Source organism: Ambystoma mexicanum, chromosome 3p (assembly GCF_040938575.1).
Source record: "Ambystoma mexicanum isolate Mex_15411 chromosome 3p, UKY_AmexF1_1, whole genome shotgun sequence".
Taxonomy (NCBI): domain Eukaryota; kingdom Metazoa; phylum Chordata; class Amphibia; order Caudata; family Ambystomatidae; genus Ambystoma; species Ambystoma mexicanum.
Genome location: NC_090925.1, coordinates 871,944,651 through 871,970,234, shown reverse-complemented (window position 1 = coordinate 871,970,234; position 25,584 = coordinate 871,944,651). Strand labels below are relative to the sequence as shown.

General features: G+C 46.3%; 1 protein-coding gene across 2 annotated transcripts in view; it reads left to right on the top strand.

Annotated features, from left to right (window-relative positions):
• LOC138581034 (sulfotransferase 1 family member D1-like) overlaps positions 1-25,584 on the top strand; it is a 297,474-nt gene that overhangs the window by 130,009 nt on the left and 141,881 nt on the right. For both annotated transcript variants that reach the window (XR_011304411.1, XM_069652058.1), the window contains exon 4: positions 5,821-5,918. Coding sequence is in view for 1 of the 2 variants with exons in the window: in XM_069652058.1 (XP_069508159.1) it covers positions 5,821-5,918 (98 nt within the window). In the remaining variant the exon portion in view is untranslated. The remainder of the gene's footprint in view (positions 1-5,820; positions 5,919-25,584) is intronic.

The following is a 25,584-nucleotide window of genomic DNA, read 5'->3' as shown; positions in this document are numbered from 1 at the left end:
AGGCTAGAACCAGCAAGGGGCACTAAAGGATGGAGGATCCATGTTTCTAGGGGCCAGTGCCAAGGGGTTGCTGCAACAGGAGCTTTTAGTCTGGATACGTTAGCAGTTCTGTAGCTGGGAGGCGATCAGGAAGGGACTCGAGGGGAGTGATGAAATGTTATGGAGAGGAGACTATTGGATAGATAGAGAGACTAGGAGAGCGAAGCAAGGGCTTTTGGGTTTTGTAGAGGAGAGGGTTATGGTCAGAGGAATGCTGGTCACGGGAATGGGACAGAAGGAGCTATCAGATTTGACACGTTTTACAGTTTAGGTAGATGGTTAGCGTGGAAGACAGCAATGTCCTTGGAAGGTGGGACAATGAGATGGCAAGATGAGCAGGCATCATGTTAGAGGGTTGACTGGTAGTGTGGTAGAAAGGGATGTTGTAGTTGGTGAGAGGAGCGGCTGGAACACAAAGGTAGAGGCACTGACAAGTTGAGCCGGACAGAAGGGATGAATACGCAGTGGAAGCCGGGAGGAGATTATGAGGATTGAGTGGGAGAATAACAGTGCACATGATGGAAAATGAGAATGGTGGAGCGGGAGGCCTGGATGAACATGGCAATTGATGGTAAGGAGTAGGAGAAGATAAACACATGTTCTTGATGGTAAACATGTTAATAACTGTGGAACACAGAGGGTACAGAGGCAATGGCGTGGCTGTGGGTGCTGGGAGAATGTTAATGACATCCAGGGATTCTGGTGCTGGATGAGGATGATGGCGCTGGAAAAGGGGTTGGAAGGGGACCATGCACAGGTATGTAATCCGAAAAATTGTGTTGACTGTGAGGAAGAAACTAGATGCCTTAAGCGCACACAGGGGACACCCTATGACAGCAAAGCAGAAAACAATTAGTATAATGGCAGCAATTGAGATTAAAACTGCATAATGAGGTGAAACGAATAAAGATTCTGGCATATTTGGCATGGCATGGTGGAAGGACATATGATTTGATTTATAAATCTCTATAGCCCAAACACAGACTCCTCTGAGTGTTATGTAGAAAGTTTCCTGCCATTCTAGGAGGATAGGGCAAACTGATTATAGCTGGAGGTTTCAACAAAATATTGAATGATTAGGAGGATAAATCCCGGTGAGGCAAATTAGTCTGTCTAAAGAGGCTGGAGTGATAGGTGATAGTATGCAGTTCTTTGAACCTGTAGATGTATGGAGAGGACAACACTCAATGCATCGGCAATATGTCTACTGGTCATCAGTGCAAGACCCCTCAATCTGCATAGACTTGCTTCTGGCTAACCTCCCCCTATTAGGCAGGATACGAGTTGTGAGATCTTACACTGGATAATGTCCGGCCACTCTTAAGTGATGATGATTATTGACTTGCGGGTGGAAGTAGGGATCTAATGGGTTGGTGATTCATGCTGGAAGGTCCTGAGGCCATGTGTTTAGAAATAAACAGGTGGGAGCTGGATGCCATTTTGAAACCAACTGGAACCAGAAGATCAGCAAGGCATTGTAGGGGGTATCCTGAAGACAATTAGAAGGTAATTGAAGGAGCTAGAGGAGTTACTCTGAGATATGATGTATGGGGTTGAGGGGACAGGTGTTTACTGAGTGATATCCGCTAGTTTAAGAGCAGAAATGATGAGGCAGCAGCAAGAAAAGTAAAGCACATGGTGAAGAAAACAGCTGCCAGGCAATACCCCCAAGGGGAGAGGTTGGGTAGTTTGCTGGCATGGTTGGTAGGGAGAGGGGGGACAATGAGTACAGTGCTGGTGTAAAGGATGTGAAGTGAAATACACTGAGAGGCCCCGATTAAACTAATGCAGTATTTCAGGGGTTCCATGTCTCCATTCCATGTGTATTCACTGCTCACGCCCTTCCCGCACAGTAAATACATTGAAGCTGCTCCTTCCCTCGATGTTCAGTCCCAGTGCGCCTGCCTTCCGGAAGGAGATCTGCTTTTACCCCCCTTCCAACCCTGCTCACCCCACCAACCACCATCATAAGTCACTTGTGTATCCCGCTACTGGTTCTTCTTCCTCTTCCAATTCTGTTAAGCTTGTTGCCCCACCGCCACATGCCCTCTACCCACCTACTCCGCCACCCTCCCAACAGAAACAAGGATGCCTCTCTGTGGTATAGTTCTTTGCTGCACTACAAGTGTGGCACAGTAAAGACAGTACGGCAAAGTCAGGTCACCCTTTCAGGCACTGGACATGGAGGATGAAGGATGATCACTGTGATACATGTTTAAGTAGGCTAAAGTTCATTTGCATGTGTGAAGAAGAAACAATGGCACTTGACAGTGTTATAACGCCAGAGAAAATAGGTCAGGGGATAATGGATCTCAGTTCAGGCAAAGCCAGTGGACTAGATGCCCGGGAGGTCGAATTCTTTAAATCCTTTGGTGACAAATTGTCCTGTATATAAGGTAAAGTGTACAGTGAATGTCTAGATGAGATCTGCCTACCAGACAGTATGGACGACACCTACTTAGTGGTTCATTTGAAACTTTTATTACGTGGGTCCTACAGGCCATTGCCACTAATTAAGGTGGACGCTAAGATCTTTGCCAAACTGATAGCAGATATAACGTAGTCCATACTGAGGAAACTTGTGCACACTGACCAAGTGGGATTCATCCCCGGATGATCCACAGTGATGAACAACAGAGGGCTGGCAAATGCGCTAACCAAGTCTATTGAACCGGAGTGAAGGCATTTGATTTGGTCTTGTCTGTGTATCGCTGCAGGGCGATGAGACATTTGCGATTTGAGGACTATATGCTGCAGCTGATAGCCCTCGTTTGCACACCGTGTAGGACCAGATTTAAAACCAATGACAGGATTTCCAGACCATTTCAACTACAGATGGGTACCCGGCGGGGTTGCTCGCTGACTGTCATGCTGTTTGCCTTGGCAATGGAACCATATCAGTGAAAAGGTGTGAAGAGATGAGGCGGAAGGTAATCTAAGTCGAGTATGTGGAATCAGTGATAATGCTATACAGTGAGGATATCTTGATTTTCCTAAAAGAAACCAGCGCAGATTTACAGATTAGCCTATATGTAATTCACCAATTTGGAGAGGGAGCTGGCTTGTGAATTATCTGGACAAAGTCAAAGCTTTTTTGTTGACGGAAGGGGTCCTAGGATGAGTTATAAACTTTCTGGCGTACATGAAAATTACATATCGAGGAGTATCGATGTATAGAACCTTGAAGGAAACATTTGATCAAAACAGAGGTAGCATTAAAACAGGTGCAGGAAGCAGTATTATTTCTATAATATGATTAACAGATATCTCTCTTTGATGCTTGCACCCACCATTCAAATGCTTTATTTGACACATTCTTTGTTTCAGTGGACTTTATGTAGACTATCAGCTTTAGGCTTAGGGCAATGCTTGTTTTCTCTCAGACTCATATCAAGGCATGTGCAGAATACTGCCTGCAAACTACTGTCATTGTCTCGGGAGGATAGCTCAGGGGCAACACACTTGCCTTGAAAGCAAGATGACGATGAGCAACACAGGTTTGATCCCCGGGCCCGTGCTTAGAAACCTCTGGGTCTTAAGCGCATTATAAATAACCCATTACAATTTACAAAATTCTCTGAGCCAAAGTCCTTGTCTACCATGTAACTGACTGAACTGGTTGGAACCGGCTCATACAGAGTAACTGTTGAACAGACATTGGGAGTTGTCTTGATGGGAGGGGTAGAATTGCTCCTCCACAGAAGTATACAAAAGTAATATGTCACCCGGATGTTCGCTGCTGCACTGATGTATAGAAGGTTTTAATACGTGTTTACGGGGTGGGAAGTTCCTTTTCACTAGAAGTTATGGAGTGTGTTTGCAAAAGTTCTGAAAGTTTGGTTTCAAATTGATCACCTGACTAGTATCCTGTAAATGTGGCAGAAATGGAGGGCAGAGGTAAAGTTGTAGCAATCGTGTAATAACGCTGTCTCTGAATGGTCAGTAACTGAAACTGATGAGTGACCAAGTTTCTCCCACAGTCAAGAAATGGACAACTCTGCCTATAGCCATGGGTAGCAGGATTGAGCTTGTTAAGATATGAAAAGTCCTAAAATGCAAAAAGAGCCAAGGATAGCACCAAGAAGAATGAGCCTATAAGGATAGGGGTGCAGGGTTCTCTACCTGTATGTATGCCACCTGGCTACTCAGCTGCAATTTGAAGTACACAGAATTCTGAGGCTCTGGTGGTCATGGAGAGGAGAGGTGACATGGCCCCTCAGCTGAAGAACAATCTGTCCAAAGGTATTATAAGGAGGGATGTGCCCAGAGGACCAGAGAAGCCAGCGCGACAGGTATGGAGTAGTGTGATACAGCAGCAGAGTAGCAGAAGAGTAAAACATGCAATCCCCACACGCCTTTATTGGGTTGATGCCGGGATTCAGAGCCGTAGCCAGGATTGTCTAACTAGTGGGGCCTGAAGCTAGTGCAGTTGCGCTCACTGCAGTGACATTAACATCTGTAAATGCCCCCACAGTGCTGCTGAGTGGGAATTTACAGGTTTTGGGAAGGCCTTGCCTGTTCAGGCCTACCCTGTCTACGCCTCTGACGGGAACAGTAAGGGCTGTGAAAATAAAACCTGCGAACTGGAAAGAAAAATAGATAAAGGTACCAGCAACCTATGTACAGAAGGAAAGTACATAATACTGGATGAGTATCAAGGCGATGGAGTCAGGACAACTAGCGGGGTAATGAAATATGGACGGATGGAAAATGTATTCAGATGCAGTTCGAGGCGTTCCAGAATAAACCATAAAATATTGTCCTCCGGTTGCATGTGCCACAGGCGGGAGGGGCACAGATGTTATCAGAGTTTGGCACCATGACAGTTGGCTGAGAAAGTAAAGGACAAGTGGGAGGAGGAGTTAGGCGAGGGAATAGCAGGAGGAGCAATGGAAGGAGGACTGTGTGGGGGACACAGCAAGTGGTGTTAGATGCCAGATATAGGTTGATACACTACAGGATTCTCTTCAGGTCATACTACACCCATCACACACATGTATATGTTATGTGGCATGTGGGACAGTTGACAACACCATGTTGCACTTGGCATAGGATTGCCCAATTGATAAAGAGTTCTGGAGGGGGTGATAGGTGATATAGAGAAAATACTAGAGATTTGACTACATCTAGAGGTCCGACACATGACCCTGGCTATACACCTGAAGCTCTACAGGCAACAGATTAGATTGTATTGCCTGGCTTTAGTGCATAGTAAAAAGATGGATTGCACTTAGATGGATGAGAAGAATTCAACCATTGTAAACAGGGTCGATGTCAGACTTGGTGATCTGTAAAGAAGAAAAGGGAATGCTATAGATTGCTGACAAATCCACAAAAGCCCCCTCTAAATATCTTGGAAGATTTCTGGGGCTATACGGTGGGGCAGGAGGTTCGGAGGAGTCTGGGGAAACGTGAGGACCTGTAAAGTCGTAAATCGGCATCAAGTTAGCAGAATTGGGAAACACATCCTGCAAGGACAATGGTCTAGGAGACACCATGAGAAAAAGAATAAGGATGTTAAACAAGTGATGACAGCATGAAGAAAGGGGGGATAAAGCTGGAGGAGGTAGGTGGGGGAATTTGAAATGATTAGCTTAATTGTTTCAGTTTACATTGAAAATATACAAAGGGGTTGGAGTGGAACTATAGAGAAAAAGTGGGTACGCTGCACTGTTTAAAAAGTTAAGTTATTGGTTGATTTGAGGGTGAACAATAAGATCATAGAGATTGCTGGGGACATCTTGGATGTATCCTGCTCACATGCATACATTTTTATTTCAGGGGTGCAGCAGCTGGAGGCCATGAAGTCCCCTCGCCTGATCAAGACTCACCTGGCTGTCCAGCTTCTGCCCAAGTCCTTCTGGGAGACGAATTGCAAGGTAACGCTTACCAGGGTTGGTTGTGTTGGGTTCCATCAGTAGCATCAGAGGGTATCACTTGTGGATAAAAAGTAAAAGCAAAGGCTGAGCCGGAGACTAAGAAGGGTGTAAGGAAGGATGACAAGGCAGGATGACACTATTTCAAAACCAAAAAGTGGTAGGACTACATTTTGGCAGTGATGTGGAAATAATACCCATTGACTAAAATTTGTTTTTAAGCAGTAAGAGTCAACAGCAAAATGCATGATGAACATATATTAGAGCATTATACACAGCCAGGTAGACAGTGTTAAGGCACCTGCTAAATTCTAGCAGGTGGTCCATTTACATCACATCAAGCGAGAGAGTACCAGTAGAAATGAGAGGCCCTCCTTGATGAGAAGGTCTGTGATAGCTGGCAGCAGAACTGTGTAAGGAATAGTCAAGAAGCTGAGAAAGTTAAAAGGACCTCTTCAAAAGGTTAATGTTTACATATATAACACAGCAGGTGGGAGTGGCTGTTTATGACACAGTCCTACACAATGGGATGTGCAGTGCATGCATATACACCAACATTCTCACTCAAATTTGAACGTGTTTTGCATTTTATAAACATTCAGTGACCGGGTCACACAGCAAAGACCCATGACTAAGCCAGCAAATCCAGGATGTCTGGCAGAATTACAAGGGTATTGTACATGGGACAAAATAGCTGTTTCTTCAGCAAATTAGCATTATATATGGGGTAAGCTCATTGGTAAAATCACCAGTGGGGATCAGGATGACTTGTTCCCTTAAAATTTCGAAATGTGCCCTTTAGTTCTTACAACTTCCGTCAACACTAATGTATTTGACAGTCTTAGCATTGGTGGCAGGACTCTATCGGAGTGATGAAACAGAAGCAACAGTGCCATTGCTTACGGTGCCAGTGCTTCCTTGACGACTCTGCCTACTGCGGCCGATGCGCACGGCAGGTTCAAACATGTCCGGCATGCAGACTCGCAGTGTGGCGGTCTGGAAACAAGGGTGCCGATAAGTTTACTGGCACCCTTGTTTCCGGACCGCCACACTTGTAATGAGGCCCATTATCCTTATTACTCATGTACCTAAATATAACTATACTGCAATGATGTATGCTAGTAATTATCCAAGACGTATAACCCCCATGCTAGCCCTGCTGTCTCAACTTTCACTGTCATGCACTTTACTGTGACCTTCCTTATGCTTACCTGTACACCTGATGTAGCCCCCTGTACCATGAGGCGAGGCTTTGCCAGACTGTACACGCCTACAAAATGTTGCTTCTTTATTCACATCTGTACACCTGATGTTGCCCCATACCATGTGAGGCTTTGCCAGAATGTGCACCTACACAAATGTTGCTTCTTTATGCTTACCTGTACACCTGATGTAACCCCTGTACCATGAGGACCTGTACACCTGATGTAGCCCCCTGTACCATGAGGCAAGGCTTTACCAGACTGTACACTCACAATCTACCACTATGTTTTAACTGTCATGCTCGGTCCCACACACCATGGACTGTACTACTGCACTTGTAGTGTAACTAGTGCCTAGATGCCTCTGGGTTTTGTGCACTGCTATGCATGTACAAAATAAATGAATACATAAATAAGAACTGCCACCTAACATATATTTTTTTTAAGACTCCAACAGTGAGTGTGTTAGAACGTTCAGGCCTTACGTAGTGCAGCAGTGTTTAATGAGGCGATATACCCCGAGGTGGCGGGCCCACCCTGTGGGTAACGGCCCGCCGCCTAAGTTAAGGGCCCAGCCACTGAGTGGCATATAGCCTTTAGCAAGCACCCTTGTAGCATGCACCCTCGTCCGTTGCCATGGCGGCTAGAGCGAGGACTGGAGCAGCAGCTGCGGCGGAGGGGCTCGCCGCTGCAGCGAAAAGGTAAGTGGGATGGGGGGAGGGATTTTTTTAAAAAGCGGGATAGGCAGAGGGGAGGATGGCGGGTGAGGGAGCCGGCCATCAGGTGGCAAAGAACGCAGACTTTCCCTGGTAGTGTCAGCCTGCCTTCCTAGCCACCTGATTGGCTGGCTCCCCCGCTCAGGGTTCTAATGGGTTTTCATACAGGCTGTGTGAGCTGTAGTTTGTGTAAACTGCAGTCTTCGGGCCTCAGCTGCCAATTTAATAGGTTAGATGTATTTAAACAGCTAGCAGATGCTAACAGCTGACTTAATAACTGTTGCGGTATGACCTTTCATTCAGGTTATATGTTCTCTGAGCTTGGTCATTTCTTAATGGGGCCAACACAAGGTAATGCCTATAAAGGTAAAATGTAGTGAACATACGCAAAAGCCAAAACTATTGGCTTTGAAAATGTTTTTTTAGTACAGTGCACTAATAATGTGCATCCCCTTTTCCTCCCACCCCACTCTGTTTACCTGGTGTTAGGTGAAGAGGGATATGATATGATGTGATATGGCATTTATAAGGCACCTGATCCGCGCTTCTAGTTGAACTTCCTTCTTCGCACCTCACTCACCTTCATTCTGTTTTCAATTTCGCCATTCAGCTTCTTTTTCTGCTTCCCCCTCGTTCTCCCATATATCCTACACTCCTTTCCATCTCTCTACTTCCATTCGATCCCCGGATTTTGTTTCACTTTCTCCATCTTGTTTTTAAGTGCTATCATGGTCCTTCCCCAGCCTACCTTTCTTCCCTTATCTCTTCTTACATCCCTTCCTGCCCTATAGGGCTCAATGGGAATGGGGAGGATGCTAACAACGGGCCCGTTAATGACGGGCCCCTTGTTAGCATCCTGGCCTGCTAGCGGGTCCAGCGTTTCACGTCTGGCCAGACCAGACGTGAAAAGCGGGACCCGCTAGCAGGCCTCGTAATAGGGCATCCCGTAATGAACGGTGCCGATTCCGTACAGGCACTGTTCATTACGGGAGCGCCAGGGTCCTAATGAGGCCCCATGTCTCATGGTATATGTCACAGAGGCAATGTTCATCTCAAAGGCCGTAGCTTCCTGGTACTTCCCCTTGGAAGACGTGTAATTCGGCCATGGCACGTCTGCCTTTGTACCTGAGAATGGCAGAACATTTCCCATGATTTCTGACAGGCCCCTTGGCTGCCCATTGGAATACTTTTAGTTCTGATGGTGTTAGTTGAGTTGGGGGTCTATTTTTTTTTAATTCTGAGACGCACATAATGTTCAGAGTGGCACCCCTGTCAATGATGAATTTGGCGGGTTGTGCCCCTATTTGAATGTCAATGTCTCCTTCCGGGGCTGTCACTACATCATTCATCATACAGGCATAGTCGTGTTGATTCGTTTCACAGATGGGTGATATGATGTGATATGATAAGGCATTTATAACGCGCCTATACACAAGTGTTTCAAGGCGTGACGAGGCAAGTGAGGGGGAAGAAAGGGAAGACAGACAACGATCCTACTAGGCCAGGTGTCATTCAGATTGCGCAAGTGCATGGGAAGGGGGAACTGGGAAAGTGCAGGGGGAAGGGGGTGACAGTGCAGTACATGGGGTAATAGAAAAAATAACAATAAGTAAAAGTACGGCCAGCAGGTGGTAAGTGCAAGGGTAAGTGCAGACAACAGGTGTCAAGTGCTGGTAGTGGGACTGTAGAGATACAGAAACAGTTCCCAAGTGCAGGGGTTGCCAGGAAGGCAGTGTAGGTGTGCGCTGGTGGGGCAGCGGACCTGGACCCGAGATCAGAAGGTGGCCAGGTAACCAGTGCAGGTTCTGTTTCAGCCAGGAAGTCAGCAGGGGAGGGCAAGGAGATGTGATCTGCCTGACGTGGTTCAAAGGTCTCTTCTGGCAGAGGGGTTTCTTCTATGGATCGGAGTTCGCACGTGGTACTCTGTTCTGGCATTGGTGCCACAATTTCCTTGTGTCCGGCGTGGTGGCGCATTGCAAACCCTCTCTCCCACAAGTGGTGCATCTATGTCCAAAGGCAGGGCATCTCACTCCTTCCTCATGTGGAAAGGGTAGGCTGCATCTGTAACATCTTCCCGTCGACACATACTTTCTCAAAGTTACACCGGCAGTGTCTCTTTTTCTTCCCCTTTGAGTGATGTGATATACCTGCTCTCTTGCAGGTCCCTAGTTAATTTCCATTTGAGATGTCTGTGAATCAGCTCTGGCCTCTGTCCTGGCCATTTGCATGTTGGCGGCAAGTTAGAGAGGCTCACGCAATTTTGTTTTAACACAGACGATAGGCAGCCTTGATAATTCGTAGTCGGATGGCTTCTTCATTTGAAAAGTTGTGGAATTCGCAGTGAGCTACCAACTATTGTAATCGAGTAGCGAAAGCATCCATGGACTCACAAGTCGTCTGACACACTATGTTGAAGGTGTTTCGCTCATGGCCCACTTTGATCTGGGGGTCAAAATAAGCACTTAGCGCCCCTTTTTGAATCCCCAATATGTCTGTATCTCATCAGGCGGGAATGTTGGGATGAGGTTCTCATCTTCACCACCCAACCGGTCATTAGAAGCCTCCACGCAAATTTGTACGCTATACACTCATCGTGTGCTGACATGTAGTTTTCAAATTGGCTGAACCATCGCTCCCATCGTTGTCTGAGGGTTTGCGGATCTCACATGTCAAAACGAGCTGGTCAGAGAAATATAGCTGCACTGGGCGCTTCCTCATCTAGTCCTTAAACTTTCTGACATTTTGAGGGTAGAGCAGTATAAGGATAGCTGTAACTATCGACTGAGAGACCACAATGTGAAAGGGTGAGGTTGAATGGACTAAGCAAATCCCACCTTTGTCGCCAATTCTGTGTTCCCAGAGGATGCACAATTCATTGTGGCCTGGAAACGCCCTCCAATCTGTGCTGCTTGTCTCGAGGGAAAAGGCACCATAAATAACACACAGAGAGAGGTTCACTTGCTTCCTTCCTTTAATCTTTGCGCTGGTGAACTCCAGACCGTGGTAAAAACCCTTTTCCCATATGTGAGTGCGCGCATCCCTATTAGTCTCTTTGCGCTCTTTGTCACACACACCTATCCGTGTCCTTCCCGGACACAGCACTATGATTGTGTAGCTCTGTCGAGGTATGACAGACACTCTTGTTGGCACTACATTTCTTTTGTTAATAGGTTCAACAAAGTCTCTCTGAGGTGAGGTTCTCAGTGGGGTCTTGGTTCACCTTCCTTTCTCAGGCCTAGACCTGAGACAGGATGCCCAAGCTTGCTTTACATTGCTCCTTACCAAGCCAGTGCTCACTCATGACTGTCGGCCTTTCACGAGCCTTGTCACATGCTCTTGAGCTTGCAGTCGTCTAACCCTTTTGACATTCTGCCACATGCCTTTCCTCCTCCCACTTCTCTGAGAGAATGGATAGGCTAATGTTGTCAAGAATTTTGGATGTTACTTTCTCTTCTCCCTTAAGGGACCTAGAACCATAGTGCTCTCTTCATTCTTGCTTCATGTCCCCTCCTCCAACTCCTGTTTTCTTCCTCCTTTAAACATCTCTAACTTTCTCTCTTCAGATGGTTTACCTCACTTTCTTTCTCTCTCTCTCCTTCCACTACTTCACCTTCTCCAACCTGTCTTGCTCTTTGCCTCTTTAAACCGCACTTTCTCTCGACTCCTCCTTCTATCTCCTCTGCACCTAAATGTCCCCTTGTACCACAATGCCTTCTACGCCTGCTTCTGCACCTCCACCTCCTCCTTGGCCTTGATTTCCTTCTGCGCCACCCCCTCCTTTTTCACATTCTTCTCTGTTCCAATGCTTGCTCCTTCCAAATGCCTACACCATCTACTTCCCTAGATGGGCTTTTATTGGGTTTGTTCCCCTCACTGGGCCCATCTCCTTGCTACAAATTCCATCTGCATATGATTATTCTGCTGCAGCATTAGTTTTGCAGTAAGGATTTGAGGCAATCAGTTGTGATTAATAAATGCCTAGTTTCAGGCCTTGCTGTGTGGATAGAGCCTTCAAAAGGCTAGTCTGCCATATTTTAATCCTTAGTCCCATGCATGTCCACAGGAACCCATATGCAGTGTTCACCACTTGAAGCCGGCGAGACAGGCAAGTCTTCTGCATCCCACCGATTATAACATACATTGCTTTAGAAACACTGCTCTGCGACCGCTCAGAACAGTCTTTCTAAAGCAAACTGTCATGCCCCTGAGCTAATGGGTCTTGGAACATGCATCTGTTACTAGATGGGATTACACCAGAATCATTCTGAGTCCAAATAACCAGACAAATTCAAGAAGATGTTAAGTTGCTGATTTATTAGCAATTATCTAAAACGGAGAGTTTACAACGAACATCAACGGATGTCTGCTCATTCTCAGCGATTTCCACATGAAATACAATTACATACTTTGTGCGTCAGAATGACATCATGCCACCTGGCAGTAATAAAAAAAAACTATCAAGGGTTGGGCTTGGTTAAGGGACACATCTAGATGTACAATCATATAGGAGTTAGGTTTGTTATTGGCTGTCAGATATCAGGTGGACACCTTATGACTACCTCTTCATACGTGTCATTTAAGAAAAATGAGTTACACAGTGTTTCATTGGTTTCTCAAGCTAAAGGTTTCTTCATTATATCGATTAATACAATTGGTTTGGCACACTTGTGCCATGTCCGGAACATGCAGTTCGATTAGCAGCACGTAAGCCAAGACCCAGGTGCAAGTAGATAGGACATGAAGCTGCCCTACCACCCAATTATCCCAACATCTCTCATCACCCATGCCTTCTGCCATAAGATTCTCTTTGTACTTAGCCTTGCAGAGTATTCTTGTCTTAGAAATGCAACGGGAGTGAGGGCACTGACTAACATGTCTGGAATTCCAAGTTCAAGCCCCATTTCAGCCTAGACTCATGTAACAAGAGACCACGATTCTGTTAATTCTGCAAGCTTTTAAATGTTCTAATGAATTAAGACGTGGCATCTTCTGTGTTCTTTCTTGCACCGTAACATGAGAGGATTCATCCTCGGCACACATGTTCCTCTTCAGCGTAGATAGCTGACCTCGACTTCTCAGCTCTTGACTTCAGGCCTGACAGCCTCCCAGCACAGCTCCAACAACCTGCTATTCTACTGGGACACAGCCTTTCCTTTTCTCTTCATGATTTTTAGGCTTACTTATTTCATGATACCAATGTCCAGTTTCTGTACAATGGCGATCTGCCTGCATTCTATTCACTACTTGTAGCTAGCCTATTCGATGACTTGATCTATCTTGCGTTTTTGCATATGTACATACATTATACTTCTGATTTCTGTAGCACTTTCTAACTTGTAATCTTCTTTTGCACTTTTAAGGTTTACTTGGTCATTTCTCCTCTAGGATTCAGTAAGAACAATGGGAAAAGACAGATTGACTACCCCTCTCTAGAGGTCCCTTTTGCACAACAGGCAGGAGGATCTGAATCTACTGTGTCATTTGGTAGATTGACCACCTATTACCGCTTTGACACACAACGGGATAGACAGCGAAGGATCAAGACTCAGAGAATTACTGAGAAACCGAGTGGCACTGAAATAAAGTGGGCTCTTCCTTGACACATCTATTTCCCACACCATCAAAATCCAGGTGGGGAGAAGTCAGTACGCCAATAAGCAGGTGTGAAACTGCCAAAGCGGGGAGAAGCCAGCACGCAAATAAGCAGTTGTAAAACTGCCAATATGTCACTAAAAGGACTTGAAGCCAAGAACAACACAAGTCAGAATGTGTTCTCAGACGTCCCGAAAATTAATGTGTGGACAACAGATCATAAGATCTACAACTGGGGAATGGAATTGAGTTTCGTGATTATATTGCTTTGTCCTGAAGATGGCCCAATAATTACATTGAGTGACAGCCTTTGAGAGGGTGTAGTAGATGCAAAAAGGGCCAAAACATATGTTGACAAACTAGGGAACCCAAGATGTTTTTCCCCATCTCTTTTGCATAACTAAACGACTGTTGTGTTATCTAAGAAAAGCTAAATTAAGTTACCCCATAAGTGAAGTAAGTTGTTGTATGAAAGTGGTGAATGTTGAATATCAAGAAAATAATGACATGTTTTTACAATGTTTTTTAAAAAAAAAGGAAAATAAAGAGAATTGTTTTGAAAAAAATTTGTGAAATAGAGAAGTGTCAAAGCGGTAATAGGTGGTCAATCTACCAAATGACACAGTAGATTCCGATCCTCCTGCCTGTTGTGCAAAAGGGACCTCTAGAGAGGGGTAGTCGATCTGTCTTTTCCCATTGTTCTGACCGTACAACTCTCCCCACAGTACAAATTCGACCCCCCATTAACAAAAATAGGGGAGTACCCAACTGTTTATCTCCTCTAGGATTCATACATTGTCTTCGTTCAGTATTTCAGGACTTTGTGCACACTTTCTTATGACATCATCAGTCCATTTTCATAGCTCTTTCTCATATTCCTTCAGGGATTTCCTCCTGCAGGCTGTCATCATCTCAAGGGTACAATCGATATGGTTATCTTAATGGATACCGCCTTCCAAATACTTGATGCAGTATTGGTACAATTGCTGGTGTTAGACAAGGCGTGGTCTCATGTCTCCAATACAGGGGAGGTAGGGGGTAGGATCTCCTGCGTATGTGTACATCTGCTGCTCTGCATTCCCCCGTCTGGTTGAGTCCTCGGCCACCTCTTTAAGTTTTTCTGCTTCTTTGAATCTTATCTTCTCTTGAAGAAGGATTTCTTTTGTATCCACATCTTCTTCACCCCCCTCAGGGTGCCCACATTTTTGATGGGTTCATCCACACTCCAGGTCATGTAATTATATTCTCCCCTTGTGGTACAGAGGAACCAATGTTCCACATAATTCTTATGTTCTATTGGGTATAGGAATTTTGTTCCTTCAGGTGCCACAATACTTGTCTTTATGTGGTTTTTAATGGTACTTTCAGTCTGCTCGTTGTCTTCTTTTTCATCCTTCACATCAATCATGATCTTCATTCCCGCTGCTTTATTTGCTGTTTTCTGGCATTGTTCAATTATTAGCCTTATAATACAGAATCCAAACATTATCATCACCAATATTGCTCCAAGGCACTTGAACATATTTGCTATCCAGTTGGGAATCCATGCAAACAGAAATGAGAACCAATCGTCATCTCCAATAGCCTCTGTCTCCTCCTCCATTTTCGTGTGCAGTTCTGCCAACATAGTTATAGCATCCGTCACAGTCCCGTTCTCACCGTTATGGGATGGTATGAAAGTACAGCAAGAAGGCCCGACCTTGGCACAAACACCTCCTTCCATTGCTGTTATCATGTTGAAGACATACCTGTTCTTGAGTGTCATTAACCTTATGGCCCTCAACTCTTCCTTTATGGTGTTAAATGCTTTTATAGTGGAATTGATTGTCTGTAACAGCTCCCATCTGGCGATCTACAACCATTTGGCATTCACTGCTGCTTGGAGTCCAAGCAAAAATATAGATGTCATTATCATAGCAGTCTTGCTGAACAACTTGTGCTCATCCGGAATCTCATTGTAAGCTTCTATTGACTTAGCTGAGAAATAATTCTATCTCTTTATCCGCTGGAGAGCAGGTGACCTTCTTTTTCTCAAGTACTCATCCACCTTTGGGAATCCCTTGATATTCAGGTCGCTCTGGGGAATCACCAAGGCTGGAACATGGATGACTACAATAGAACACACTCCTCCCCAGTTCCTGGGCAACTTCATATATGCTCTGGATCGACAGGCCCAATACCGATCCATTAGGACAGCGGTCCCTCTCCTCATTCCTGGGATATCAATTATGTTCTTGCACCCTTAATTCTCTCCAACTCTGATTTTACCTTTGCTTCGAAAGCACTTTGTTGCATTAGTCAATAGGACTACAGCCACTGGTCCTGATTCATCATCCACCCATGTCAGCAGTTTAGAGTTCTTTGCCCATGACTTTAGGCACTAATCATTCACTTTCTGCACCTCATGCACTGTTTCCTTCTTCAGTAGATGAGCTGCACAGTACAGCATCCCATCTTCCCATCCTTTGGCCATAATCACTCATCCAAAGATTAACAGCTGTGAGTGCTCCCCGCATCGAGGCATCCCAGTCTTTTCATTTTTGTCAGAGCAATTCATCCTCTTAATTTCTTCAATTATTACTTTGTCTTGTCCCACAGAAGGATATATTGATATTGATATTGAAATTTTATTTCTATCGCGCTCATACACAAGTGTTTCAGAGCGCGACAAGGCAAGGGAAGGGGAACAGGGGAGAACAAAAACAACGGTTTTACTAGGCCCAGTGACATTGAGAATGTGCAAGTGCAGGGTAGAAGGAGAAGTGGGAGAAGTGCATGGAAGGGGGAACAAAAGGAAAGCGGAGCAAGAAGGAAAAAACAAAAATAATAATAAAATAATAAATAAAAAGGCAACAAACAATGGGAGTGCAGCCAGCAAGTGGCAAGTGCTGGGTTTATGGCAGCAGGCAATGTAGGTCTGAAAGTGCAGGAAGAAAAGGGGAGGGCTATATGGGTACAGATACAGACCCCAGTGCAGGGGGTGGCCCGAAGGCAGTGCGTGAGGGTGGCAAGATGAGCAGGTACCTGGGCCCGGAGGACAGAGGGTGGCCAGGTGCATGGTGCCGAGGGAGAGTAGAATCAACAGGGGAGAGGGGAGGAGAAGGCAGAAGCAAAGAGGAAGGTTTTGAGGTGCTTCCGGAACTGGAGATGGTTCTCCTCAAGTTTTAGAGTGGCAGGGAGGCTATTCCAGAGGGAGGACACAGCCGAAGACAGATCTACCCCCAGCTTGTTTCTTTGAGAAACAACTGACCCTGAGGGAGTTAGAGGTAGAGGAGCGGAGTGCTCGAGATGGGAGGTATTTGCGGAGGGATAGCTGAAGGTATGTTGGACCCAGGCCCCAGAAAGCCTTGTGGACAATGCAGAGGGTTTTGAATTCAATCCTTGCATCCACTGGGAGCCAATGGAGATATGTTAGAGCTGGAGAGATACGATCCCAGAGCTTGAGGCCAAGGACAAGTTTTGCAGTCCTGTTCTGGATAAGTTGTAAAGGGCGGAGAGTAGAGGCAGGTAGATTTTGAAAGAGGCTGTTGCAGTACTCCAACTTAGAGAGAACCAGAGCTTGGGAGACAGTGAGCTTCTGGGGGAATGAGAGGAAAGAAATAATACCTCTGAGGAGGTGCAGTAGGATGTTTGACATTTTTGATGCATCAGCAATGTGGGCGGAGAAGCAGAGTGTGGAATCAAAGGTGACACCAAGGTTCTTGGCCTCGCAGGTGGAGATAGGAGGGCCAAGGGAGGCCAGCCAGAGAGTGAGGGGAAAGGAAGTTGATGGTGTGCAAATGAGGAGGATCTCTGTCTTGCTGGCATTAAGACAAAGATCGTTGGCGGCACACTAATCTTGGATGGCAGTTAGGCAATCAGTGATGAGAGAAGTGGAGGAGGTGGCCGAGGGCAGCCTGAAAATGAGTTGAGTGTCGTCTGCGTAGCACTGGAAGTTTGAGCAGAAAATGGCAATACAGCAGGCGAGAGTTGCCATGTATTGGTTGAAAAGCCAGGGCAAGAGGTTAGACCCCTGGGGAACACCACAGGTGGAGAGGAAGAAAGATGATAGGAAGGACCCAAGTTGGACCTGGGAGGGTCGATCAGAGAGGAAAGAGGTCAGCCAGGCCAGAGCCTGATCGGTGATGCCCAAGTTATCCCGGAGACGGTTGAGCAGGATGGTATGGTTGACTGTGTCGAAGGCAGAGGAGAGATCAAGTAGGATGAGAACAGAGGGAATGCTAGAGACTAGGTTGGAAAGCAGATCTTCACAGATGTTCAGGAGAGCAGTTTCCGTGCTTCTGCCAGATCTGAAGCCAGACTGATGGTCTTGGAGGCTGCCAACAGAATCAGAATTAAGGTTTAGCTGAGAGATGGCCAGCTTTTCAAGGAGTTTGCCTAAGAAGGGGGTAATGGAAATTGGGCGATATTTGGTCGGACAAGAGGGATCGCTGTGGGTTTCTTGAGGAGAGGATGCACAAGCGAGTGCTTAAGAGGGGAGGGTAAGGATCCTAAGGCAAAGGAGTGGTTGCAGAAGTCGGCAAGGGCCGGAGCGAGGGTATCAATGTGGTCCTTGAGAGTTTTAGAGGTCCAGGGATGAACCTGTTTTGACAAGGCTTTCATAGATCGGACTTGTCTAGCGACCTCATCACGGGAGAAAAAAGGAAAGGAAGAGAAGGAGGGTGGGGGTGGTGGCTGGAGGAGGGTCAGAGAGTACCGACGGAGAGGAGAGGGGGTGGAGGAGAGAGTGTCCTCAACAAGCATCTTGTCTGTCCATCCAGGCTCTTTTTCCGTTTGCTTTGCCTTGATATAATCATCCTTGTATGGAAAGGTCTGTCTTGATCGCCATCGCAGGGTTGCCCAGCTCCCTTGGAACTGTCCTCTGGTAGTCATGTTTCTAGATGGCTGAGATGCTTCGCATCATGTGCCGGCATCTCTTTTGAAATGAATGGTCTTACTGTACTCATGGCATAGGGGAAGAAAGAGCAGACATAACAGCTCTCATGAGATGCGCTCTTCTCCACCTTTTTCATATGTTGGTATCACATATTATTCCCCATGTAAGCCAAATTATCAAGATAGGTATTTATCCTCTGGTTATCTGATTGATTGATTTTGATTTGATTTGATTTTGATTTTGGAAATTTGTAACGCTCTAGAAACGGACCAAACCGTATAATGGCGCAGATGACTTACTGAGTGCAAATATCCAGAATTGTAGTAATACCAACATTCCATCTTGCACAGGGAATCCTGAGTCCTACTTTCCCTGGGTCAACTGTTCCAGAGTCTGGGACCAAACACAGAATCTTCTTTTCCCTCTAGACACAAAAGTAGATGAAAGGATGACTAATAGAGCTTGGTCCTTTGAACGTAGGCATCTGGGTGGTTGATACTGCTTGTGTTTATCCTTCAGGTAGTCCGGTGCTAGATTGTTTAGACACTTAAATACAAGGCACGCTACCTTGAATTTAATGTGGTCCTCAACTGATAACCAGTGAAGTAAACGGAGTGAGGGTGAAACATGAGAAGTTTTATTTAATCCACAAACCAGCCTAACCACTGCATTTTGTGCCCTTTGCAATCAACTAAGTTGTTTTTTGGAATGCCCACCAATTGGCTATTACAATAGTCTAGGTGGGCATTTGTAAGTGCTCCCACCACCAGAGCATGATCCTCTTTGGGAATGTATAGGAGAGTTTGCCGGAGAAGTCTCAGGGAGTAAAAGATAGGTTTCACCTTGGCTCCAACCTGGCTTTCACTACCAAAGTTGTCCTGCCAGATGCAGCCAAGGTTTTTGACTTTAGTGGAAAACTTAAGTTCAACTCCCAGTACTTGTGAAGGACTGATTCTTTATAGTAGCCGAGAGGTGCTCAGGGCCAAACAGAATGAACTCTGTTTTGGCTGCATTCAGTTGCAGTTAGTTAGAAGCCATCCACTCGCTGATCTCCTGAGGGCATTCACTGATCTTGGCAATGGTTTCCTTGACCTTGACAATTGTGATACAAATCTGAGTATCTTCAGTAGGATTGGAAACTGATTCCATGACGTCTCAGAATTTCCATGACCAGTCGGAGATACAAATTAAAATGGAGCAGCGACAGCGATGACCCCTGTGGAACCCCACATTCCACAATACTGGGGTCTGACATAAAGGCTCCCAGTCGGATGCATCACTGACGCTTCTCAAAAAAAGATCTGAACCACTGAATGGAGTGCTCCGAAACCGTCCCAACCGTCCTCAATCTTTCCAAAAGGATAGTGTGGTTTACAGTGTCAAAGGCAGCTGACAAGTCAAGCATCACCAAGAGTGAAAGCTTGCCCTGGCCAGCCACCTTCAAAAGTCCATCATAAACTTCTAGCAGGGCCGTCTCCGTACTGAATTTCGGGCGAAACCCAGACTGTAAAGAGGCCAGGAGTAGTTCCTCTTCAACAAATGCTTGCAGTTGTTGAGTCACCACTTTCTCCAGTATCTTCCCCGGCTAGGGAATACCGGCAATAGGGCGATTCTGGAGAACCAGTGGATCCAAATTGGCTTTTTTTAGAAGAGGGGTTCATGCAGTGTATTTGAGTATGTCAGGCACTGATCCTTGATCAAGCGATTTGTTAACAAAATGTTAATCAATACGCATATGTTATCCACTGTCATTTCCTTCAATATCTAAACCAGTGCTTAGTTGCACTGAGGAAAAAGGAATTGGGTTCATGGCTGCAATATTGTTCTTAATTATATCAATTTTATCTACAAAAAAGCTGTTAAAGGCATTCGCCTGTGCCAGTGATGGTGTAATGGACAAATTATTACTAGTAGGGTGATGCAATTTAGAGATGATCGAGAAAAGTTCTCTTGAATGATTATCTGTTTCACTAATTTCTTTGTGAAAAAACTTTTGTTTTGCCTCCAACGTAGCCTTTTTGTAGATCTGAGTGCTATTTTGGCTTTGATATTATTATCTTCCATGTGATGTCTTTGCCAATAATGCCCTGTCAAACTAACTTGTTTACGTAATGGAATCAAATTCTTTGTAAACTAGGGCTTCAAGGTCCTTTTTTGCACAGGTTTTTTGGTGCAGCCCTAGAGCAGATAGCTTCCATAAGTTTGGTTCCAGTAAGGAAAAAATCCTCACTGGGCAATGTAATATCGACCTGAGAAAGTGAATTCATCACTTCATGTGTGGATATTTTATCCAAATCTTTGTGTCTCTGTGTTAGTATCCCAATATCTACTTTGGATATTTTCTTCTGCATCCCTCTTATGTCGTTCGACATGCCCAAATAGGTCAAAGAAATCATCATCATTTCTACTTAAACTGGGAAAAATCACATGTGTTGTGTTTTCAATTGAACCATCAGAATGATAAAGACGTTGGAATGTAAGACACAAAAGGAAGAAAAGAAAGCACAGGCATGTGTATATTATGCATAAGAGTCTAGCATTTTTTTTGTGTACCATGCCATTTCTTGTTGATTTGATTGTGTTTTTGCAACTGCATTTTTTTCTCCCTGAATCATTTTTAATACATGTACTCAAATCCCATTTGTAGTTGCACAATCTGCTTGATTATTGCAATCAAAAGCCTCCGTATAACTGGTCTGTTGTTTGGATCTTGGAGAAAGGTGGGAATATTAACATCTCTCCTAATAAGGGTAGGGTATGAATGAAGTATAAACACAAAAACTGCAACCACAACCCTATGTGTGTCACTATCGGCTGGTGTCATGTGTTATTTTTTTCAATATATTTTCTCGAAATGAATCTATGTATTTATCTCTCTTCCAGTTTTTAATAAGGAATTGGCGCTTGGGCATAGTATCGTTATGATTACATTTTTTCAAAGAATCTCTAAAAAGTACATTTAAGCTCTGGAATTCTTTGTAAGTTCATGCACTTCCTGTTAGTATTTTAAGTAGTGTCCAATGAATTCCAGTCCTAGAGAAATGTTTTTTTTTAAATCATATTTTATTGAATATCGTATGTGTTATAACATCGCAGTGCATTCCAAGGAAAAGATTAACAAAAAACCAATCATAACACACACCCCCGACCCTCCCTCCTATCCCCCCCTCCCACCTCCAGGTCAAAGTCTTGTTTGCTGCTTGCTTGGCGGGTTCGAAAAGAGCATAGCGGTACTGTCATGATATGTCACTTAGCAGGCCAAAGTCATGAGCCAAGCTTTGGAAAGTTCAGAATCAAGTTGAGTTAGTGGGCGGCAACCTGTCACCCCTGGGAGAAGAGTCCCCGGCCTGGGTGTGCCGCTTTAGGCGGGGAATCGTATTTATCAAAGAAGGGCAGCCATGTTTCTTCAATATTTGACCTAGCCTCGTCAAGTAGATGTGTAAGGAATTCCATGTCGTAAATGGCCCGCACTTTAGTGACCCATGCTTTTTCCCCCGGCATTCCGGGGTTCTTCCATTTCTGTGCCAGACAGCACATAGCTGCCACCAACATGATCTGTAACATGTGGTCTTGGGTATCCTCCTGGCCATCGCCGGAGTCTATACCAAAGAGGAGGAGCCAAGGGCAGGAGGATCGTTCAACCCTATCAACCCCTTTGATCCAGGTTAATACCTCTCCCCAGTACTTTTGGACCACTGGGCACCCCCACCACATATGAATATAATCCCCCTTCAATGTTTTGCACTTCCAGCAGTGTGGGTCGTATCCTGGCCTCATTCTAGCAATCCTCTGTGGGGGGTAATGCCAACGGTGCAAAACCTTGAGGGCCTGGTGGCGATATTGGAGCGAAGCCGTGGATCGGTTAGCCCACCGGCACATTGCTGTCCATCTTTCATCATCAATTTCCTCACCCAGGTCCCTTTCCCATTGCGTGCGTGCCGGTGGTGGGTCTCTTGGGACGGAGAGCAGGAAAAGTTTGTAAAGGCGGGATATTATCCCCTTAGAGCCTCTGGCGGAGAGGAGGAGCCTCTCGAAATCTGTGAGGTCCCTCCTGAGGGTATCCCCCCAAGATGGCTCAGTGAGGACTCCTTTGAGTTGGAGATAGCGGAAGGGGGACAGAGTACCTATTCCCAGGGCCTCCTCCAAATCTCTCAGGGGTAGGAACGTGCCCCCCACCCAGAGGTGGCCGGTCCTGCTAAGGCCGGCTTCGAACCACGTTTGGTATGCCGCTGGCTCGGCTATCTTGGCTAAGAAGGGGGGGGGCCCAAATGCAGCTTAATGGGGAGGGCCAGGTCGTGAGCCAACGAAAGTAACCTCCCTCCCTCCACAGGGACCACAGTACTTTTAGGACTGGGTGATTCCGAACACTTCTAGGGATGTTCTTCCTAGGGACCCAGAGCCATTCCTCTATTGTGACGGGTGCAAGAACCCTATTATCCATGGCCACCCATTGTTTTTCTGTATCTGGGGTGAAGTGGTCAATCAAGACCTTCAGCTGGGAGGCCCTGTGGTCCCAAACCCGCCCTCCTCCTTTGGCCTGATTAATACCTCATAAGAGATCCTATGTGTTTTGCCCGACCAGAGGAAATTGAGAAGGACTTGCTTCGTTTCCGTGAAGAATGCTTTGTGAATCAGTACCGGGAGCATTTGGAAGAGAAACAGAAATTTGGGGAGGATAACCATTTTTATAAGATTAAGGCGTGCCATCCAAGAGAGACCCGACCCTGCCCACCTCTCCACGTCTTTTCTGATTGCGGAACAAAGGGGGGGGGTTAGCCGGGTATAGGTCCTCGGGGTCACATGTGACCTGGACCCCCAGATACCGGAATCCCTCCTCCCGTAGGCTAAAGGGGAGCCCGCTCACATAAGTTACCTCTGGGTCTGGTAAGTTTCCCCCCATGAATGCCACCAATTTCTCAAGGTTGACCTTATACCCCGACAGTTCCCCATAGCATGAGAGCCTCTGTAGCAACCTGGGGACTGTCTGGGATGGTTTTGTAATGTAGAGCAGTGCGTCATCTGGGAAGAGGCAGATTTTACTTTGTGTGTCTCCCATCTGTACCCCCTCGATGGCCTCATCCTTGCGGACCGAGATCGCCCATGCTTCCATCACAAGTGTGTAAATTAACAGGGACAGTGGGCATCCTTGTCGTGTGCCACGTTCGAGGGGAAATATTCTCGACTCTGTCCCGTTAGCTACCACTCTGGCGGAGGGAGAGGAGTAGAGCACGGACATCCAACCGAGCCACCTCTGGCCCATTCCCAGAGTTGTGAAGACCTCCCCCATGAAAGCCCAGCTGACCCTGTCAAAGGCTTTCTCCGCGTCAAGGGCCAATAGCAGTGCTCCCTCATCGCAAACCACCCTAGAGGTGAGCACGTGGAGAGTCTTCCGCATGTTATCAGAGCCCTGTCTTTTTAGGACAAATCCCGCTTGATCGGGGTGTATCAGGCGAGGAAGGCAGCATTCCAATCTGGAGGCCAGGATTCTTGCAAAGATCTTGACATCTAGGTTTAGGAGCGAGATAGGTCTATAGGACCCGCACTCCATCTGGTCTTTACCGGGTTTAGGTATTACAGTGATGAGGGCCTGCAAGAACGTCGGCGGGATTGAGTCTCAGCTCCTGATTTGATTGAATAATTTGGCCAGTGGCTTTAGTAGAACAGATTGGGTCTGCTTATAGAAGTCGGCTGTATAGCCATCTCCCCCTGGGGCCTTTCCTGCTTTCAGTCTCTTGATGGCGCCCTCCTCCTCCGATATCTCCCCCTCCAGGGCCTCTAGCTCTGCTTCTAACAGCCTGGGCAGAGGGTGTTCTGCCAGGTAGGTGCGGGTGTTGTCTAGTGATTCACCTGTCTGTCTGGAGTAGAGTTTGCTATAGTAGTCGGCGAAACATTCCGCTATTTCCTCCCTACCCCCGAAGGTCCCTCCCTCCCCGTCCTTAAGACGAGCAACTCCCCTCTCGACTCTACAGCCTCTGGCTCTTTGTGCCAGGAGGGTCCCAACCCTGTCTCCTCGTTCGTAGTACCCTTGCTTGGTGTATCACATTTTCTTAATGACTTCCCCTATGAGGACTGTGTGAAGTTCTTGCCTTTTGGCTTGCATCTCCTCCAGGAGAGCCCCACGGTCTATCCCTGGGAGGCCCAGCCTAGTATGCAGCCCACCCAATTCCACGCGGACCTATTTTCAATTAAGCCCCTCTCTTGTTTGCGCCTTGAGCCCTCTGCGATAAGGAGGCCCCTGAAGGTTGCTTTTGCAGACTCCCACACCATAGACATATCGGTCTCGCCGTTATTGTTTATCTCGAAGTAGGCCAACATTTCTTTCTTCATGAAGTCCCGGAATACAGGGTCCCTGAGGAGTGTGTCGTTGCATCGCCATCGGGAAGATCTTGGAGAGACGGGCAGAGACCAGTTGGCTGTAAGCAGTTCATGGTCGGACCATGTTATGGCTTCTACCTTTGGTTGGTCCACCACCCCATTTCCCTCTTCGGAAATGAACAGGAGGTCAATTCTGGTGTAGGTGCAATGCGGGGGTGAGAAAAAGGTGTACCCGCCCTGGCCTGGATGTGTTGTACGCCAAACATCCGCCCAATAGTGTTCCTTCAGCAGGGTTTGCATGGCCAGATTGTCTTTGGAAATCCCCTTGGGCATCCCTCCCTTCGCGGACCACCGGTCTAGACGGGGATCCAATATTAGGTTGAAATCCCCACCCAGTATCATGGCCCCTTCTGCCCATTCGTCCATGAGATTGAAGATCTGGGTAAGGGAAGGTACTTGTCCCGAATTGGGTGCATATAAAGTGGCTAGGGTGATACGTTCCCCCTCATAGGTTCACTTAATTCCTAGGAATCGACCCCCGAAGCCCCGTTTGGTTTCTATTCCCGTGAGATTGAACGTCCTGCCCAGAAGAATGCCCACCCCCTCCTTCTTAGAGCTCCTGTGTGAGGCCCATTAGTTGCTACCGATCGCTTTCCCCTTTATTTTCGACTCCTTTCCTTGCCTGTAGTGGGTTTCCTGTACGAAAAGGACTGTTAGGTGTTGTTTGCGGAACATGTTACTCGTAAGGGACCTTTTGTTCTGAGAGTTGATGCCCTTGACGTTTAGCGTGCCTATTTTCCCCTCAATCATTGCTATCTTTCGTCTTGTGCTCTCTGAACCCCTTTGAGTGTCCGCTGCTTAGAACCCGTTGCAAAACCAGTGTCCATGACTTGAGCTGGATTCCCCCCTTCCCCTTAACCCTGACAAAAACTCCATCCCCCTCCCGCCTCCCCCCTTCCCACTCCCTT